Source organism: Trachurus trachurus (genome assembly GCF_905171665.1).
Source record: "Trachurus trachurus genome assembly, chromosome: 4".
NCBI lineage: Eukaryota > Metazoa > Chordata > Actinopteri > Carangiformes > Carangidae > Trachurus > Trachurus trachurus.
The window spans coordinates 28,841,803-28,864,077 of NC_139898.1; the positions used below are offsets into that span (position 1 = coordinate 28,841,803).

At 41.0% G+C, this 22,275-nt stretch overlaps 2 protein-coding genes across 2 annotated transcripts in view; one reads left to right on the forward strand and one right to left on the reverse strand.

Moving 5' to 3' along the window:
• The window catches only part of LOC310985199 (tetratricopeptide repeat protein 14-like), a 408,748-nt gene that overhangs the window by 361,918 nt on the left and 24,555 nt on the right, over nt 1–22,275 (reverse strand). The gene's annotated exons all lie outside the window — the stretch shown is intronic.
• The window catches only part of gmds (GDP-mannose 4,6-dehydratase), a 191,949-nt gene continuing 176,645 nt past the window's right edge, over nt 6,972–22,275 (forward strand). The window contains exon 1 of the mRNA XM_083970734.1: nt 6,972–7,210. Within this exon, the coding sequence (XP_083826860.1) occupies nt 7,121–7,210 (90 nt within the window). The 5' untranslated portion in view covers nt 6,972–7,120. The remainder of the gene's footprint in view (nt 7,211–22,275) is intronic.

Sequence of the window (22,275 nt, forward strand, 5' to 3'; positions counted from 1 at the left end):
GACGGACTGTAGTCCTGGGTTTACACTGTCACATGAAACCTCTTTATGACTTTTGAAATTTCTCACAGGGAGCTTTTCACAGCCATCAAAACATTCAGATCCTCATTGGCCTCGTTTATCAGTGGAAATCAAAACTCAGAGGGAAAAGAGAGAGGGAGAGAGAGAGAGAAAATTCATTTAGTTAACATAAATAATTTCACATCCTCATCTCAATTAAAATCTGCGAGGTGTGTTTATTTCTGTCTGAAGCTCCAGTAAAATACACAGACACCAGCTTTACGTTCAGCAGACGAAGGAGGAGGATTATGGGTGAATTTGAGCACATACAGTATACTTAAACATACATGTGACTGATTGAAGGCAGATCTCCCCGTGTCACTCATGTTTTGAAATGCTGTCAGTCTCTCCAGTAAAGAAAATACCAGTTTATAGATGTTGGGATATGGTGAATACGAAGGCCACGTGATTTTCATTTCATACTTATCAAACCCATTCAATGAGCCCTTGTATTGCATCCTGATGAAAGACACCATTCACATATATATCTATCAGTTACTGTACCTATTATATACACTGTTGCCTATTAAGTTGAAATAATGTTGTTTTCAGACCCATTCCTCTTTTTAATCCTATTATTAAGGATAATTGTGATTTAATTTTCACATTGATATGTTTGGAAAAGATTGATCAATAAGATTTTGAGAAGATATTCACTTTATCTATCAAGAATAAATCAGAATTTCATGCGAAGAGGTAAAAAAAAACATATTGTCTTCCAACTTTATGGGCATAATATTCACATTTTAGAACAGAAACTGAAAAAAACAAAACAAAAGACAAAATACCAAACAAATAAAACTAATTAAGGTCAAGGGGTGATGTGTAAGTCTATCAGACAAAATGCCATACACAATACATACAATAAACAAAAACTGTCTCTCACTGGCTAAATAAACGCGTCATTTTTGCCATTGTTTTTCACACTGATCTTTTTGGAGCCTTATTGAACAAATCATTTTCTTTAGGACATGTAGTTGTTTTACAATATTGACATTTTGATGTGGTTTAAAGAGATACATGTAGGCCTACAGAGAGGGAGAAAGGGTACAGTGTGTAGGGAGGTGGTGGGCTGGGCTGGGAGATCATGCATCATGTGTGAAGTGGTTGTGATACAGGTCGACCCTGTTACTGGGGTTTGGTCCACAATAAAGGTCTAACTCTAAGCTGCATCACAAAGAGACCATGTGGACCTGCCAAAAGGAGCTGAAGTACATACTTGTTGAACTTGTCACACTGCTTCTCCACCGCCAGGCCACAGTCCACCACCAAGGATTATCTGGAAGAACTCCCAGTGTCCAAGAGACGGTTAGGCCTAAATCAGGCTAAGCAGGAAAAGCAGGAAACGATGACAATGAAGATAAAGATCTGTTGACACATTGGGATGATTTATAAAAATATTTGGTAATCCTTTAGTTTACAGGCCGTTGATTGCGTGATAATGCCAAGAAACGACAGTTAATTGAGTCATATGTCTAGAAATAGCCCAGAAATAACGAAAAATTCTGGCCTTTCCCAAAAAATTCAAAGCATGAAAAGCATGTGTGATCTTTTGCCTTAATGAAAAATACTATTAAATTACTATGAAAAACATGACATTACTATGAAATTGACCGTTATTTCTAAGCTATTCTTGACATTATCACTTAACAGCCTGTAAATTAAAGGGTTACCAAATATTTTTTACATACAGTATACTGCATAGTCTCTGTTGGAATAAGATTAAAAGACACGTTACCAGTATTTGTTAAATCATAAGGCCAGACATCACCACCTCACTGGTCTGACACAGATTTGAACGATAGACACTGTCTTCATCCAAAATCTTGATCCAAAATCAATATGATCAAGACTCTGCTCTGCTTTGTAAAGGCCTGTTGGCATCTGCATTTGTTGATTCTTCGTTCTTTTATTGAAGTTCTTCTCCTGTGACTAATCTTTCATCTGTTTATTATTTGTATAAAATAAACAGACATTTACAGCACTGTCATCAGGATTTTATCACGACCAGCAGGTTTTTCTCAGGTTGGCCAACAGGCCTGCAGCAGGTGACTTTCTCAGGGTGTGACACTGTTACATCTGTGGAGTTCGGAGCTAAAAGAAGGAGAGGAGACATTTTTCTTTTTGCTCCTCCTGACCTGTTTCTGTTTGGCTCACAGACACTTCACACAAAGTGTAACTACTGAGTGAACTCTGCAAAAAAGAAAAACGAATGAGAGAGAGTGAGACCATCCATCCATCCATCTATCCATCCATCTCTCCTTTCCCTCGGGTTGAACTTAAACCCCCGCGCTCCTCCTTCCTGTTCCCACACACACAAACACGTGTGAAGCTTTCTGCCCAGCAGTCGACACAGTCGGAGGTGAATACCTCGAAACACGCAGCGAGACACCTGCTGCCCAAACAAGAGAAGAGAGGAGAGGAAGAGCCCCGAGCTGTAACAGAGCTGTGTGTTGTTCTCTTTTGATCAGGCAGGGTGGATGAACACACTTGCTGTGCTTCTCAGGACCCCAGGCACTTGTTTTCTTTTCTTTTCTTTTCTTTCTTTCTTTTTTTTTTGGATTCTTTTTATATTATGATGTTTATTTTAAACTGTAATGAAATCGCACCTCTCATCATGCTGGGCTCTCTGGGCAGTCGAGCGGTGAGAGAGAGCTTTCACAAGGGCTACTGACACTCTCAGCTGGAGCAGATGTTGTCATACATGGTCAAATGTACAAGAATAATAAGAGAGTGGGAGCTGCTCGCAGTGTTTGATCGCTCCTGTTAAGATAGTATCTCAAGTGACGTGGGTTCTTCTTCTGAAATGAATCCCTCGGCCGGGGTCAATAGATCCAGTTCTGCTCCTAAAGTTGTGTTGTTGTTGGCCTATGTACCCACAAGCCAGTTCTATGAAAACACAACTTTTTCCACACTTATCTTGTAAAATATATTCTTGTTTGGTTCTTCCCATGTTTTACTGAGGCACCTGGACTTAGATGAGACTTTCTTTTGTGCCGCTACAGTTTTGCAGCAGCAAAAAGAGTCCAAACATCTTTTCTTTCACTACACAAACATTTTCTCTGGTTCAGACTGTTACATTTGGGAGTTTTTTTTGTGTGTGGAAATTTTTAGGATCTTTACTAAAATTAGAAACAAGTCTTTATTGGTTTGAACCGACCATGGATCTTCAAAGGAGATGTCTGGATGGATCTGGTTTGAAACAAAGTGCTGATGCAGTAGCTTAGAGATGAATCGACGACACGTCCATGTCTGCGTTGTTTGATCAGCATGTTTATGGTGTGGTACTGTGGTTATTGGTTATTGGTCCTTTAGTGCACACACACCCACCCACACGCAGGCGTCTTCTTTGTCAAGTGAGACCGATCCCACTGCTCATATTTGCTTTTGTGTTTGCTCCTCATTGTCGCCCAGAATATAACAATAAAAATGGCGTCGAGTTACAGTGTGCTCTTTCATGCACTTGTTAATGATTCTCAGGAAAGTCCGCCTGTGATCCTGTTCCCAAAACTCAGATCCATTTTCCTTGGTGCTAAAAAACGAAAGCTGAAACGTGGCACACATTTTTATTTCTTCATTCGAAGCCCAGAAACAAAGTGGGGAATCTTGGTTATTATTGATCTCTGGTTTCTAATTTGAACTCCCATGTCAACATTTGCCATTTACCTATATATATACATGTCTAAACGAGATCTAGAAATGAACAATTCAGGCTTTCATTTCCAGGATGTTAGACTACAGTAGTCTTTTCTCAGATCTCCCTAAAAAAAAGCAGCTACAGCTCATTCAGAACAACACAGTGCTGTTCTGGCTGGTCAGCTCCAGAGAAGACATGGAGCCCCATCTGCTTGCAGCCAGCCGGCCCCTTACAAAGAGCATGAACTACTAGTTCCCATGAGATTATCTGTTTCTTGTTCCCCACACCAGTGATGAAGTAAGTGTCCTTGCATAACTGATGGTACCGTTAGATTGCAAGAACAAACTCATCTGTGTCGGGGGACTCAGTGCAGAGTTTTGTTTCCCCTGCAGGACTATTTGGGTGTCAGCCTCCTCTTGTGAGCTGTGTTGATGTCGTACTATATACATCCCATGGTTATTATAGTTTAAAAAAGAAAAAAGTTTTTCAGTTTAGTTTTAGTTAGTTCAATAGGTAATTAAGCAGTTTTAGTTTAATTTCTATTTTAGTTTTTTGTTTATTTTTAGTTTTTCAGCCAGGTATTTGGAGAAAGCCTCTGTGAGACCTCTGAAGATGAACTTCCAAATTTATGGGATTTTCCCTTTTAGTTGCATCCCATAAATGTTCCCATCAGTCCTCACTCTTACCTTACCTTACATCTTACATCTTACATCCCATATTGGGCTGTGGCCTTTTCTTCCCGCAACTGTAGCCATCCGCTTTTCAGTTTAGTTTTAGTTAGTTTTGCATTGTTCATTGACCTTTTTGAAAAATGTTTTAAACGTTTTAGTCTCAGTTTTAGTTGACTATCCACAACCGTTTGAGAGGTAATCCTGCTTTGAAGTGACTATGAAAACCTTAGGCCTTCCCTGAAAGTGCTGTAGGGATTTCTCTGCGAGGTAGACGGACCATCGGCTCATGAAGGGGATCTCTTGTCTCCTTCTGACCAAAAAAGCACTGATCTGCCCTGATAACAGCTGCTGCAGAATAGGCGTACCAGGTTTCGCTGGAGGAGCTCGATGGACTTGATTCAGCTGCAGGTTGCAGAAGATGGTCACCCAACACCCACGCTTTTCCTGAAGAACCTGCCTTCTTCACACGCTTTAGGTGCTCAGGGCCATGATGCTTTCTTGTGTTGCAGATCATTTGTAGGGTTTATGTCTATTGCTGATTTGTGGGTGATGGCAATCTCAATAAATTTCACTAAATCCAACAGAAAACCACTAATAGTGCTGTTGGGCCTGAGTGCATCTCCAACTTTCTTCTACACTATGAATTGTCTTCACCCCTCAGGTCATCAAGGGACCAGATCACTCCCGCCTCCTTAACCATCACTCTTATCTTCTTTTTTTTTTCAATTAAGACACAAAACCACAATATCCAGACTGGGAGAGATATTCAAAACACTATATTACATTTGCAAAACCTTTATTCTACTTATTAAAACTCAAAAAGGGGCTTCTTTTTCCATCCAGACCAAATTTCACCAAATGAAAAACCAATAACAGTAATAGTTATAATAGTAATAGTATAGCCATACATATAGGCCTGGTCTTCTTGGGGAAAAGGCAATGGACTCAGCTAATCATCAATTGGAATCTACTTTTTAAAAAAAAGAAAAAGTTTGACATGTTTGCAGGAAATGTTTGGATTTTTCAGATCTTTGCTTTCATAAACAAAATCAAGATTTCGTTCATCTTGAAGTGAGTAATAAACAATCTTTTACTTCTCAGAGTTGATATAGTCCAGATTTTTAAAGTCAATTGTCTTTTGATCTATAGCTGCATCCTTGATGGGGGTTGTCTTTTTATTGTTATTATGTCATTTCATTTATTTGATCATATGTGCAAAATAATACAAGCAGACATATTCTCTACATTCATACTCTGGATTTTCTGTTCGGGCTGCGGCGCAAGATGGTGACATTCTCTAAAGCAAGACCCTTGCTACATATAAAAGAATAATTATAAGGATACAAATACCTTCAGATTTTTATTTTATAGCAATTGCAGGAACACCAAGACTTACGCTGGCATAACTGTGGCACCCGAGGCACATTGCTTCATCTACTGTGGGACTGTCCATCAGTTAAATCTCTCTGTCATCACTTTTCAAGGTCAAGTTCCCCATTTGTCCAACAATCTGCCTACTTGGTATGAGACCAGTCAACACTGCGGGAGCCACAGTAGACCAGCGGACTCTGGGCTGTCTTACCATCAAAAGACTTATTCTTATGAACTGGAAAGTTCGCAAACCGGGATGTTTCACCAGAGAGTCATGGTTGGGAGAATTCTTAGATCTCCTGAATATGGAAAGGGCAGCATGCCTGCTAAAAGACTTTGACAAAAAACTGGATGACCACTGGGACATTATTTATAACAGCCTCATGAATTGATTTGCATATCCTTCTTTATTTCTTTTTCATTTTCTTCTTTATGAACATTGAATGACACTCTTGCAACCCCCCCTTTTTTTTGAGTCTCAGTCTGTCCTGTATGTGTGTGGGATTTGTTTGTTTGTTGTTTTAAGTTGTAAATACTCATAATAAAAACTCTTAGTAGCAAAAAATATTTTATAGCAATTATACACTTATAAAAATATATTCATGGGTAGTAGGCTATATTCAGATTTGCCAAAAAACCTTGACAAATATTACACACTGGACGTTTAACATTAAAACAAAGGGAAGAATTTGGAGTTCTTCTTTATATAGGTTATTATGTTATTATTTTACTGGTCTGGCCCACTTGAGACCAAATGGGCTCTATGCACAGCTCCACTACTTCCTGAATTTAATGCAGCTCCTTTATTTCCTGTTTTACATTATTGGACAAACTGATTAATCCAGGTGTGTCTGAGTAGTCACAATGGTCAGACACACCTGGATTAATCAGTTTGTCCAATAATGTAAGACAGGAAATGAAGGAGCTGCCTTAAATTCAGGAAATGGTGGAGCTGTGCATAGAGCCCATTGCTATGTATGTGGGCCCTTAACTAAAATACGGTAAATTTGACACTTCACTTTCCACATTAAAACCATAGATTAAAACCAATAGAGGCTGCAGTTCTCCCTCCAGCCTGCGGGGGCCGCTGTTCTCAGACACGCCGCCCCTCTCCCCCTCTCGGAGCCCCTCTGCTCTCCTCGGTCAAATCTCCTCCGCCGTCTCCGACTTGCTCTCTTCTCATTGGCTGATGCCGCCGCGCGCTTCCTACTACGTCACCCGCTTTGCTTTGGTGCTGCAGTTTGGATGCTGAGGAAGCTGAAACTCGTCTCTCCTCTCTGTCTCTCCGCCGTAAACACACTCGCACGCCCGGTTTGTGTCGCTTCTTGTGTCGGTTTCTGTTTCTTGTGGCAGCGGACTTCCCCAGACATCCAGCCCCGCAGACATGGCTCAGTGCTCCGGACTAGATACCGCCGGCTCCTCGGTGAAGGGGGAGGAGAGGAAGGTGGCTGTGATCACCGGCATCACTGGACAGGTAAGGTCCCTCAGCCGGTGTGAGTGTGTGTGTGCAACTTGCAACACATGAGCAGCCATGTGGAATCACTTTTTATTTATATTCTTTCCTATTTTTAGTGCTGTTCTGTGAGATATTAGCCTCTCCTGGTTTTGGTTTAACTAGATCCGTTAGTTTACTACAGCTTGTTTGCCTGTGTCAGGTGCAGATATCAGCTGTGTTAAATCTGCAACACTGAAGTGAAATTCCCGATTGTGCATTGAAGAATAAAGTTAGATTCTTTCAAACGAGGTGAAGATTTGGGAAATTTAGACTTGGCCTATAGCAGAGCTGCAGATGTGTGACACCAGACCAAAAATAGGGAACAAGAAGCACTACACACTAAAAAGCTATGGTTTGTCAGATCTGGAGGAGATAAACCCAGTTTCAACCGCAGTGTCAGACACATGTAGGCTTAATACTACTTGTAGAAACACAAAAAAGTGCAGTGTCACTTCCTTTCTCCTCACAACAGACCAGGCCAAGATCATAAAACCATCCCCATCCCCCCATATCTAGATCTAGCATGGATTTGCAAAACCTTTATTCAAAGTCCAACCCAAATGGAGGTGGGGCCGGGGCCAGTTTCCTGGGTTAAAGGTCACACATACTGTCTGTCTTAATGCTCCTTTTAGTAAGAGAATGCAATTTGTCCATACACCATTATTAGGGATGCACACACTCAGTCCCAGTACTGATACCGATACTGAAACCGATACCTGGGCTTAGTGTATTGCCCGATATACCCGATACCGGTCTGAATGTATTTTGCAATCACTGCCCCTTGCAGCATTTGCATTGCAGATATTGCAGGTATAGCCGTCAAACTTGTTAGCGTAGTAAGTGTGAAATACTTCAATCAGTTGACTCTTTGGCGCGCTCCATGTTGTCGCATCCTTCGCGAGTTGTGCAGAACGCCGCGTCATAAACACAGATCAGTGTCTTATCATGGATCAGCCCCATTATCTGACACCTGATTTAGTCAAAATCTGCGCCGATATCTTAATATGAGATCGGTGCATCGGTCCTTTAAGTGAAACCTGGAGCAGGCCGGGTCTCGACCGCCCTGAGCAACGTCCTCTAAACCTTCAGCTTTTTGATATTATTTATGATCAAGTGTTATCTTTGAGTATTTCACTTTTTAAATACGTCAGCATACTTCCATCTACAGACTTTATTCAACCCTTCTCCAATACTTTGTACTCCTGTGCCACATGAACACTGAGCCAAATTTGCCACGCCAACCGCTGAGGGCAACCTGAAGCACTAGTGTTTTAGACAGATGACAGACGTAGCTAGAGGCAAAATTTTGATACATTTGGTGGCATGTGTGGTATGTGAGCTGTGACGAACTAACCTGCTGAACTGGTGGACAGTGCCTTTGTTCCACTTAATAATAGGTAGGCTATTAGACACACCTATGCTCAGCTACAGTTAAGAAATATATGCAACAGATTCCTCCTGTTCTGTCTGTCTATATTATAATTACAAATAGGCCTAGAGGCTACGTTCTTATTTCAATATTGATTTATTATTCAGTTATTTCTGTATTTCCACATTTCTGCCTATGAATGTGTGTCCTGCATCTCTGACACATTAAAATCTGAAAGGTAAAGATACTAAATAGATGCTAAATACATAATATATAGGCTAGGACCTGGCGATAAAACGATCTTCAATCGGGCTATAATTTCCTGGATATCACACCGCAGAATTATTTTTATTCATTTTTTCATGTTATCTTATATCTTGTGCTTTTACATGACATTGTAATATTATTAGGCCTATAAGGTGGAGGCTTAAAATAAGCCCACCATGGTTTTTTTTTTGCCTCTCCCTGCACTGTTTCATTATTATCTATCATTTTTTATGTGTATTCTTTCAAAATTGTGCAAAAAATAAAGAACTAAATAAATATGACAGCAGCCTGTCACTCTGTCATCTGTGGCTGCACGTGTGATGTTGTGAGCGTGTGTAGTTTGAGCTGCAGGAGGAAGAGGAAGGAAATGAGTGAATGTGAAGCTAATGGCAACTAAAGTGAGCGTGGTCCGTGCATGTGTGGAGCGGTTCATGAAATAAGTCCTCGTACGTTGGCTCATCTACGGCGTGAAGAACATGCACTAAGGCTCCTGTAGATGCACCAGTACAGCGTATGTATGTGTCAAAGCGCCTCGTCAAAGTGGTGAAGTGAAACAAAAGCCTGCAGCTGACGACGTGGACTGTGAGTCTGAACAATAAAACTTTAACAGTAAAAAGAGATAATTATTCACCAAGAACCATAAAAGGTGGTATTTAACTATGTAGATGCCTACAGCTGTTTCATCCCTCTCACTGCAGGTATAGACACTAATGCAGTCTAATATTTTACACAGATATGACCATCTTTATTTTTATAATAAAATGTAATAAACAGATTGGTGTTTCTAGAGAGAGAAAGCAACAACAATGGGAATCAAACCATACTGTGGATTAGTGAACTGTCCCAAACTCAGTGAACATGAAAGTGAATCATCCTCCAAACTGAAGCCATGAACTGGTTTCTTCAGGATTCATTCAGGATGCTCCATGAACTGGCAGCATCAGCGTGCCGTGTTAGTGACTGTGGAGCTTCCTGCTACTTTCAGTTCAGTCCTGAATGTTTTAAGAAAACGTATTATTTGGCCTCTGTATTGTTAATGAGGGCGGAGGTGGGCCGCAAACATTTTTGAGATTTTCAAGTTTGCCCTGAGTTGGACACGTTTGTAAACAATTGCTCTAGCAAGTTCTCTTACAAGTTTCACTGTTACTTTTCAGAGTAACGTGCTCTTCAGGAGCGTCTCCTCAGGTGGACACAGCAGTGACTCAGGTGTTGTTGCTGATTGTAGCTGATTTGTCTGATAATTCATCTAGATCAGGGGTCTTCAATGTTTTTCAGGCCAGTACCCCCAAACTGATGGAAAGATGGAGCAGGGACTTCCAACTATAACATTGAGTTTTATATTAAATTGGGCCTAGTTCTATGTATAAATGTAGCTTGATATTGTGCATTAAACACTTGGCTATAATACACAGCTTCATATGTTAATGCTTTTATTTTAAACATTTGCAAAGTACAGTGAGTATAATAATTAAGCAATATCACACAAGAGGGAGTGCTGTTGTACTGTATATCAGCACGGCTGTGATTCGGTCGTAGGCACGAGGCCGCAGGCCGAGTGCCGCAGATAATCACACCGTGCTGATATACAGTACAACAGCACTCCCTCTCGTGTGATATTGCTTTTATACAACAGTGCTACCAGCGCATTTTTAGAACAGTAATAAACTACAAGAGATTATGATTTGTTTGTTTATTTAATCATTTCTTTGGCTCCGCCAACAGAAATAGTTCTGCAACTGGAAGGGAGACAAGGCTGTTGCCAGGCAACACAAACATTTCATACTAGCTTGCTACTAGCTACTAGGTTTTCCACCGAGCTGCTTCTAGTGCTGGTTCTGGTTCTGAGCCCGTGTCTGATCAGCACCGGAGCAACAGGACCAGCGTGAAGACATACAGAGACGTTATCGATACCGTATTACATTTGTTTATCATCTATGTAATCAATATAAACACAGTTGAAGCTAAGTAGCTGAGCTACGTGGCTAACAACAGCTAAAGCTAATATCAAAACACATCACCGTCAAAACGTAGTTGCCCCCGCGGCGATTTTTTCCCCAGCCGGGTTTAGTAGAGATTTATCGCCAATTAGACTGACCAGGTCAGGTCCAGGTTTTAATGTTCAGGTCCGTTTATAACTGTAGCAGCAGCAGCAGCAGCAGCAGCAGCAGTAGCAGCAGAGAGATGGGGCAGCTCCTGTATGGGGAGCGTGGCTCTGACTTAGCTCATATAATACATCCATGCTTAGCTCCTGTCCAGCTGAACAGCGGAGTGATTATGTCTGTGAAAAGTCTGGAATGTGTCGTTGTCCAATCAAATTGCTCGGTTGGGACCGGTCGGAACTAACTGTTGTATAATATAATAATAAACGGACCTCATTAACTGATACCAATGCCAATATCAATCAATTGCATGATAATCATGCATACAAGATATTCAAATTGACATTTTTATTTAAACATAAATGTTGAAATTAATAAAAATATAAAAAAAATTGTCTAATCAACCAAAAGCTTTGCCAGCCTTAGTTAGCATGAAGGTTTTTGAGTGATGGGAGAATGTGTAGGTTTGCTAAATCACAGTACAACTGTGGATGTGCAGCAGCAGCACACTGTGTGATGAATGTGGTGTTCGCAGCTTGAACCAAACTTGAATGAAGAGGGAGTGTGTGTGTGTGTGTGTGGTGGAACGAGCTGTACAGGTGTGTGTTTGTAGGCTGGCTGACACCAGCATGAGTCAGTGGAGTGAAAATAGTTTTTAGACAATGACAGGTAGGATAATGAATGTATCAGGTATGTTTTTCTGTGTAATGACTCGCTCTGTTTAACTTTTGATTAGGGCAGGGAAAAAAAGGGTGAGGGCTTAGACTGAAACCTGCAAGTGAACTGTGACAGACTGAGGATGAACATCGATGTTATCAGCTCTCCACCACCAAACTCACTTTGCAACACATTAAAGCTTTATAGGTTGGATTTCTCTTTGCATATACTGAAATGGCCCAATTGTTTATTCCCTTGTCTTTGTTCGATTACATTTGAATGACTGCGTTTACATGGACTTCATTATCCCGGTTTTGACGGTTATCCCAATTTTGATCAAATTGAGGATATGGTGTTTACATGAACTTAGAGAATCCTGGTTATTCAGTATTTGCCCCTTATACCATATAAAATATGGACCGGCTTCACAAAGTCAAATTCATTCGAATAGTAATATAAAAGGTCAGCATAACTTCTGCAAAAGGAGTGTTTTAAAGGGATACTTCACCCAAAATCAATAACTCACCAATTGTCTACTCATGCCAAGGAAGGGTTTGAAGAACTTTCAGAGTCATCAAAACGCTTTAGGAGTTCCGGGGGGGGGGGGGTCCGGCTGGCAACGTGTTTTCATATAATGGTGGCGGATAGAGTTCACTTTTGAATCGTCCAAAACACACACTATGAAACATCCAGATACCTCCATACTGCTCGTCTGTACTGACCCAAGTGTCCTGAAGCCGCCACATGGAAAAGTTGTAAGGAGAGAATGAATTTGATCTCTGTTTTTAGCCTTGCTGTAGCAGTAGCTCCCAGTGGCTCTGTTGATGTTTGTGCGCATGCGTGAGATTTGCTGTGAGATGTTCGTTTGTCGCTGTTAACCATTGGATGTGTGATGTAAACAGAAGAACATCTCACGCATCTCACACAGCCACTGGGAGCTACTGCTACAACAAGGCTAAAAACAGAGATCAAATTCATTCTCTCCTTACAACTTTTCTATGTGGCGGCTTCAGGACACTTGGGTCAGTACAGACGAGCAGTATGGAGGTATCTGGATGTTTCATAGTGTGTGTTTTGGACGATTCAAAAGTGAACTCTATCCGCCACCATTATATGGTGGGGGGGGGGGGGGGGGGGGGGGCTCAGGTGGTAGAGCGGGTCGTCCAATGATCAGCAAGACACCTTACCCACCTTGCTCCTGATGGGTCGTGGTTTGCGCCTTGCATGGCAGCTTCCGCCATCAGTGTGTGAATGTGTGTGTGAATGGGTGAATGTGATGTACTGTAAAGCGCTTTGGGTATCGTTCAGGTATAGTAAAGCGCTATATAAATACAGACCATTTACCAAATTACCATATGAAAATCCGTTGCCAGCCGGACCCCCCCTGGAACTCCTAAAGTGTTTTGATGACTCTGAAAGTTCTCCAAACCCTTCCTTGGTATTGAAAATTGGTGCATTGTCGATTTTGGGTGATAATTGGGAGTAACAACTGTCTATGTCTGTCTATCTATGTGCACATGATCAACTAAACCAGTGGTTCTCAACTGGTGGGTCGCGGACCCGTTCTGGATGGGTCGCGGACAGCTGGTCAAAAAAGTAAATAATATTTAATGCACATCTGATGTAAGACATGTCTTTTATTTGGAAAAATAACTTATTTTGAAAGGCACACGAGACTCCTGAACACATGCAGTTGTAATGCTCCTCCTCAGCTTCTTATTATTTGCTCCATTTGCTCTGAATGCAAAGATATCAGTTTCTTATTAATGTGGCCTGAATGCAGTGAATCTTGTTTTGTTTTGTGGGTCTTTATTTTGTGCAATTTGATATTTATTAACTTTTGTGAATATGCTCTGAATGCAGAGATGCATTAGAAGTCAAAAATATCGTTTTGTTGGTCTCCATTTTGTGCAGTTTGATATATTTGTATTCACTTCCGTACATGCAGTTGTCATGGTCCTCCTCAGTTTCATTCATGTGCCCTAAATGCACTTTGCTCAATAAAGAGCAAAATAGTTTTGAAGTTTTTAAAGGCTTTAAAAATAATTTCTTGGTTTGAATTCTATAAAATGGGGTTGCGACGTAATGACCATGGGAAAATGTGGGTCCCAGAGTGAGACTAGTTGAGAACCCCTGAACTAAACTATACCTGAGACATAACTGGCTGTGTGTGTGCATGGAAATACAAGTTTGTGTGTGCACGTGTGTGTTTTGTGTGTGTTCCTCTGTGGTATGCAGTAGTATGCGCCCATGCAGACGAACAATATTGTCAGTTTATGATTTGCATCAGAGCAAATAAGCAGCAGGGTTGTAAGCACAGACCTGGGGGAAGGCTTCATGGTCTGAGCCAAGGTGAGAGTTGTCGGCTGACCGTTCCCAGGCTGCAGCTCTGGAGAGACAACCGGCAGCAGCAGCAGCAGGTCTTGGAAAGTCATTTTCAGCATTTCACATTCCTCTGCCAAGCAGCGCTCTGACTCTGAAGCTCCGTCTCTGTACCTTCCCTGCAGCAGAAAAAAAAGAAGAATAACAGTATTAATTCATTTTTATTCCGCCGGTCGTGGCGTTACTGTTGAACACTGAAGAAGACAGGCAGGGCGATCAGGCAGGCGGGCGGTTGGTGGTTTGCGGGCATCTGGATAGACCATCACAGAAGTCAGTCACTATCCGGGGCCGCGGGGTCACAGTGATGCCGTAAATCGCCCGGCTAACTACTGTTCATAAATTTCAGGGCAACACGCTGGTTGCTCGGTCTGAATATCTTTGACTGCTGCCTCAGTGTGAAGTATCGGGGTGAGAGGGTGTGAGTTATGGGAGACCACCTGAGTGCCAAGGCAGAGCTGCACAGAGCCGGGCAGGGGGCTCTGGCTGATACCGCTGTTTTCTTTCTTTCTTTTTTTTTTTTTTTACGACCCGGGGTTATGTAGAGGACAGGTTCAACCACCAAGTGTTCGACAGTGAAGCTTTACTTTGGCTTTGAGCTTCACACTTCTCTCCTCAGCCCCTCTGCTTGGGAAAACAATGCCGCACAGCGATACGACCCTGCAAGTCGTTTGATGTTGGTCCTACAGTACAAGCCTCCTCTTCTTCTTCTTCTTCATCTCCTTCATCTTTTGCTGGCGTTTGATTCACTTCTCTCCTTCTTCTCTCCTCGCCTCGTTCCTCCGGCTCCACTGTGCGAAACAGCGCAGGACAGAGTCTGAGCCAGAGCCAACAATAATAATCATAAAGCTAAGAATGCGTACGCACGTCTCCTCTGTCGCTCATAACGACGGCTGCTGATGGCTCCTCTAAGGCCGATTCCTCCTCTGGATGAAGTCTGGCAGCTCAGAGACAGACAGACAGACAGGAACAGATGGACGCTCAGCTCAGCTGCAGACGAGACAGTTCACAAGTGAAGTGCTGCACATGTTTGGATGTTGGGATGATGCCGTTAATTCAGTAATAAGCCTATTGTCATGTTAGGTACAGCAAGATCTTAACTAACGTGTACCATGTAGGGATGTCACGATTATACATTTTCTTGGTACGATTATTGTCAGAGAAATAATCACGGTACTACGATTACCACGATTATTATACATTAATTAATTTCAAAACACTATGAATGTGTAAAATCAAATATAATCGAAATATAATTATATTACTCATTGTTTACACAAAATATTTCAAGTATCTATTAATATATGACCAATTATTAATCCCCCAGGGGAAATGTTTGAAATATTCAGGTCATAAATTGTCATCTATACCAAATGTTTACGTTTATTTTAATCGTTTTTTGTTTTGTTTTGCTTTTTTGTAAGTTAAAAATGACACGTTAACATTTAAATTCCTACCAATTCAGTGTTACATTAGTTAAATGGACCAGTATCTGTGCATTTACCTTTATTTTTGCGCACATCTGCCAATAAGGTTCCAACATCATCTTTTTGTGAAAGTGACGGTATTTAGGAATCTTTACGATCAATTAATTGTGGCGTTTATTACCACGATTAATTGTGAAAACAAGTAATCGTGACATCCCTAGTACCATGGCATGAAATGTATGTGGTATGTAGATAAAATGTATTATTATTATTTATATGATTTATGATCTCTGTGTAGCTGAGGAGACATATTGCATTTAAACTGATGTAATTTCTGATCCCTGGAGGAACTGTTAGTAGATAGATAGATAGATAGATAGATAGATAGATAGATTATTATATATATTATATATTATTATATATATTGATTATTGTGCACTAAGTAAACTCAACCCACCGTTTACTGTAATTTAACGATAATGTGCGATGACGATGACAGTGTTCAATATTGCGATGACGATATGAGTTGTGATGGACCATACAGAGTCTTTCTGCTTTAATAGATATAAAAGGATAATAGAATAAAATATTTTGAACATTTCTATTCAACAAATTTCACATGAATAACCATTCGATTAGCCAAGGCGTTCATTTAAAGGGATAGTTCAATATTTTGGCAAATTAGCGGAGTTGTTTTCGAGGTAAATGCAGAGACTGCTTGTTGAAAAACTGTCCCCGACAGCAACGCGCATCAGCAGTTTTGCATGAATTTACCTCTAAAACAACTCTGTCTCATAACGTTCTGTTATTATCTCATAGCGTGGTGAATGTGCAGGTCACAACTTGTCCACCAGAGCGTTTTGGAGTTGTTGGATTGTGTATTTGATGAGTTTGATGAGGGAAACCAAGAAATCCCATGAGCCTCCGTAGCGTAGCTCTGAGCAGCTCGTGGCTCTGCTCCGCCGTTCTAAAAATAGCTTGCACCAACAATTAAAGGTAACGAACCTACTCCTATAGGGATATGGCAATGGGCCAATTTGCCGAAATGTTGAACTATCCCTTTAACTCCTCTCCTCACCAACCTCACCTTCTGTGACGTGTTTATTGCGCACGTTCATATCGCGATGACGATGAAAATACGATTAATCGGTCAGCCCTAATTTAAATTGTAAATATAGTTCAGAAGAGAAAAAAGCGAGTCAGCTAATAGGTAAATAATGAGAGATTCTTTAGACGGTTAATGAACATGTGATGTGTGAGTGAAGGTCTTGTGATTAGTTTGTCCTCACTTAATTTTCCACTTAATTAAATGTGTGAGAGATGATTTCATGTCGGTGTGTGTTGTGATCCCTGTCGGTCATATAAGCTGGATCATCGCTGTAACAGAGAGGAGGGGGGAGCCCTAATGCTGTGTGTGTGTGTGTGTGTGTTGTGGTCTGTGATTACAGCTTCATTAAACCATCTCAGGCCTAATTGCAGAGCGCGCGGTGGCGTGCTTGGCAGCTCCCGCCTGCGGTCTAAAGAAAGCACATTAACGTGATTCATTTGTAGCTTATACACAATGACAAATAAACACACGTGTACGAGCATGAACTCCACATTATAAATACATCCCATAATGAACGCCCCGCAGGCGCACACCGGCCCGAGCTCTTTAAATGTTGGACCGGGGTCTTTTTTTCCTCCTCAAACCACCTAATTACAGATCAGAGGTCGCACACAGAGCCGGCCCTGTGATGATGCGTTTAAGGCCCCGGTGCAGGTCAGTTGTCCACTGCTCCGCCAGCAGGGGGTACCAAACCCATGGTGCTGGGGCTTGTCCAACAAATACATCACATCTTCTCACCTCTTCTCTCTCTGGATGAAGGGTTATTTGAGAAAGTTATAAAATTCACTCCTCAAGAATAACTCATCCAGCGCTCTGGGAATCTATGATGGACTTTTTTTTTTTTTGAGCAAATTTATAATCCAGAAAATTATCATCACATCAACCAACAATGGCAGTAATTTCTAATTGCATATTGAGATACAATTAGAAGGTAAAGTAAGGAAGAGAGTAAAAAAAAAAAGGGCATAAATGTGTTAAGGAGGTTGTGCAAAACGGCCTTTTACAATTTAAATGCATCTTAGAGACACAAGTACAAGATCTGATAGCGATGCACAGTGATGCTTGACAATAGACGCAAGGCATCTTTATTTATGTAGCACATTTCATACCAAGGCAACTCAATCTGCTTTACATACAGACAAAACATTTAAAAAGAACAGCATAAATTAAAAAAAAATTGTAAACATTAAACATAAAGTTAAAAGCAGGAGTAAAGAAGAATAAAAAGTAGAAGAAATGAAAATAGATAAAGTTTAAATTTCTTAAAAAGAGATGAAAAGAGAAATGTTTTTAACCTGGATTTAAAAGTACTTCTGCTGGTAGTTTGTTCCAGTTGTGTGCAGCATAGCAGCTACAGTAAATGCTGCTTCACCATGTCTGGTTTGAACTCTGTGCTCCACTATCTGACCTGAGTCAGTAGATCTCAGAGCTCTACTGGGTTTATACTCTACTAACATGTCATTCATGTATTCTGCACCTAAACCATTCAGTGATTTGTAAACCAGTAGCAGAACTTTAAAATCTATTCTGGTAGCTGACTGGGAGCCAATGGAGAGGAGTGTTGTCATACAACAATAAGTTATAAACATGAATAGGAACCAGCTGCCTTTAACTTCCTATGATAGCTTGTTTTTAAAGTGATAGTTTGGATCATTCCACATGGGATTGTGTGACGTATTTATCTACAAGTCAGTGTTTTATGTTGAGTAGATTCAGATCAGTGCTCCTGGTTTAGAGGAGCAGCAGGAGCACCGGCACTGTAGCCTAGTGGATGGACGCCTTCTGAAAAAATGAGCTTTTAGCACGATTTGGTTTGAATATTCATACCACTTTATCTTGTCATCAAACAGCACTTTCCTATGCACAGGTGTTTCCACACTGATCAAAAAGCTGAGTTGTGTGGTTGTAGATAATCTTTTTTATTTTCTGAGCAATGTTACCAACACTTTTTTTTTTAAATTCTACTAAATAAAAAGATATCATCAAAAGATGCTCCTCGCTGGACGCAGCTGAAGCGACTGTAGCGATGAGGTTAAGGGAGTCGAAGTGAGAAGTGACCGCATGCATATGATACAGAAACGTATATGCCGTCTTAATGACACCACACCATGATGATGTGATAATGATGATGACGACGGTAATGTTGATTGGAGCTAATGACGGCGCTCCAGGGGCAGTTCCTCTGACGAGCCACATTATTAACATTTCTTAAGACACATGGACCGATTTAATCCAACATCAACATTATTTAAGCGATGTTCAGTTTTTTCCTGCTTCTTTTCACCTCGTCCTCGTCTCATCTCCTTCAATGACGATGTATTTCTTTTACATTTATTTTCTGTGTAGTTTTGTAAAGTTTCTCACAGGGATTTTAAAGGGATAGTTCAACATTTTGGCAATATGGCCCATTGCCATAATCCTATAGTCATAGCAGTAGGTTTGTTACCTTTAATTGTTGGTGCAAGCTATTTTTAGAACGGCGGAGCAGAGCCGCAAGCTGCTCAGAGGTACGTTGAGGAGGCTCATGGGATTTCTTGGTTTCCCTCATCAAACTCATCAAATACACAATCCAACAACTCCAAAACGCTCTGGTGGACAAGTTGTGACCTGCACATTCACCACGCTATGAGATAATAACAGAACGTTACCAGACAGAGTTGTTTTGGAGGCAAATACAGAGACTGCTTGCCGAAAAACTGCCCCCGACGGGAACGCGCATCAGTGGTTTTGCATGAATTTACCTCTAAAACAACTCTGTCTCTTAACGCTCCATTATTATCTCATAGCGTGGTGAATGTGCAGGTCACAACTTGTCCACCAGAGCGTTGTGGAGTTGTTGGATTGTGTATTTGATGAGTCTGATGAGGGAAACCAAGAAATTCTATTAGCCTCCGTAGCGTAGCTCTGAGCAGCTCGCGGCTCTGCTCCGCCGTTCTAGAAATAGCTTGCACCGACAATTAACCTGCTCCTAAAACTATAGGGTTTATGGCAATGGGCCAATTTGCCAAAATGTTGAACTGTCCCTTTAAATAGTTCCTCCAATAAAAATATAACCTATACACATGAATGTGAATGTGCAGGTTTTGCCCAGTTTAATTCTATTACACAATGTTTCAAGGTTTAGTTCAGTAGGAGATTTAAGTCCCTGTCCCTGTCCTGCTGTGCTCCCCCTGCAGACGATCCTGGCTGCTACAATATCAGAAGAGTTATTCAGGCGTAACAGCAGTATGCAAATATGAAACAATCATTGTCCTGTACTTCAATTAACTTTCACCCTCCTGTTACTGGAGCAGCCTTTTGGCTCTCATTCAGTGCAGCTACAGAGTAGAGAGATCATATTGTGCCAAAGGCCAGAATGAGTCTTCAGGGATTTTGTGGTATGGCATTGACCTGGCAGGTGAACATGTAGGTGTGTGTGTGTGTGTGTGTGTGTGTGTGTGTGTGTGTGTGTCCTTTGCTCCCAGCAAGCGCCCAACTCCCCATAACAGGAAACAGCGAGGTGAGGCCAGGGTTTATGGGCTAACATGCCCTCAAAGGAGCCTCTTGTTTTGAAACAGAGCTGCAGCTCTTCAGGCTTGTTTTCCATATTGGTCTGGCGTGGAACGATTTGACCCTGGCACACGGGCAGGAAAACATGACACCGGCTGGAGCTTTGAACGCCGTGGGGACGGGCGAGGGGCTGCCAGTGCCCCCCCCCACCAACCCCCCACCCCCAATCCAATCCAACACAACCCCCCTCCTTTTTTTTGGGTCAGGCAGAAACAGGTTGGGCATCTAATGCCAACTGACCGCCAGAGAGCTCAACCTGCAGAAGCTGCAAATGATCTCAGCTGTAGATCCAGGGCATAACTATAACTCTGAGTGGGGCATTTGAGTTGTTTAGCATTTTTAAGGCTCATCCAGCTTTGTTTCAGTGCATAAGATAAGATAGCCTTTATTATCCTTGCACAAGGTACAACGAAATTGAGGGTGCTCCCACAGAGCCACCATGCACCACAAGATAAGGTCAGTGATGGAAGTGGTACTTAGAAATATATATGATGAGTTTGATTTAAAAAAGGGTTACAGGGTCTCTGCTAACGTGGGAATCAAACCCACGACCTTAAGGTCAAGAGTCACTCATTGTAAAGACAGAACACATGATCATCTCAATCTGAACACTGGCATAAAGGAGCTGAGACTGATGTATGACACGATGACTGGAAGAATTAATCAGTTAATTAAGAATTAACTGATTAGAGTTAGTGTTTGTGTGTCGTTGTGTGTTGGTGCTGCATTGTGCTGCCAGGTGTGCGAGTTTTACTGCGTTGTTCCAGATTTTAAGATACAGAGATGCAGGATATGCATTTATTTCCACATCCTGAACCATAAATGTGCGTAAATAAATAAATGAATAAATAAATATTAAATTAAAGAAATAAATGTATTTATGTAGCCTAGGTATTTCACAGTGGCGATTTGACATAAATATCTTAATATATCCAGAGGATGTACAACTGTGTCTATATGTGATATTAATATATCTTAACATATATATCTTCATTATGTAGGAGAGTAGGTGTGTCTGGTGTGACCTGCTTCACTACTTGAGCACGTTTACGTTAGTCATCGGTCACATGATGCCATACACATACTGGTTATGCCTGTCAATCAATCTGTCTGTCGTGTGTCAGCCTGCCTTCAGAGGTTGCAGTGGTGATTATACCTGCTTAGTTATCATGTGGCACACAGGGTTACATAGAAATGTATGGGAGAAAGGGTTTTGTAGTTTAAAAACAGAGGACACGTCTGCTTTTCTTAGGAAATCAGCTCCTTATTTTGTATTGGAGTAAATGGGCAGCGGATTGAGAGACTGGCATCACTCTGAGGCTCACAGTTCAGATTCTCTAAGCCTGTCAGCTTTGAGGGCGGAGTATAAGAACTACAACAAGTTTGTCTACAACTGTGGAAAAAAATACGCATGTAGGATTTAATTTGTGGCCAGGAGGACGAACTAAAGAGAAACATTTCTGACAATCTTTAGACCCTCTGTCACTCTAGCGATGATGTCATCTTCTCTAGCCCTGTACATTCTGTGCAATACACACCCATTATAAACTGGAAACTGCCAAAACTGTGAATGAATAACTGTCACTAATCAATAATTGTTGGAGATATCAATAAGTTGAATCTTGCTTGAATAGCTGAAAGTTTTGTGAACAGTTTAAAGGTTTGAGGCAAGTCTGTAAAAGAAAGTGTTCTGATATATTGTACCAGTCGTTGTGTGCAAAGAGTCTCAGGTTTTGAAGAGTTTAAAGGTCGTCTCCATTCATTATAAAGGGAAAAATGCAGGAAAAGTTAAATATAAAGTAATAATAATTTGTATATTGAATCAAATTAAATAGAAAATAGTAATAACTTAACATTGCTCACTGAGATATTTCATTTTTTCTAACAGTTGTGCTTTTCTTACTATGACTAGTGACGAGTAAATAACTGCACCAAATGTCTGTGGTGAAAAAAAGCTTGTTCAACAAATGACTAAATCCACATGACAGGCATGACTTGACAACTGGTCATCGTCTCCAGGAAAACTGAGCAAACTTCATGAGCTGAGACAGGAAAAAAAATTGTTAAAATAATTTGGTTAAATCGCTGTACATGGCTATAGAGTAGATGACACATTTAACAATCCAAGCCAAATGTTTCCTTCAACTATGCTCCCATTGTTTTCTATTCATTTTATTTCAGTATGGTAA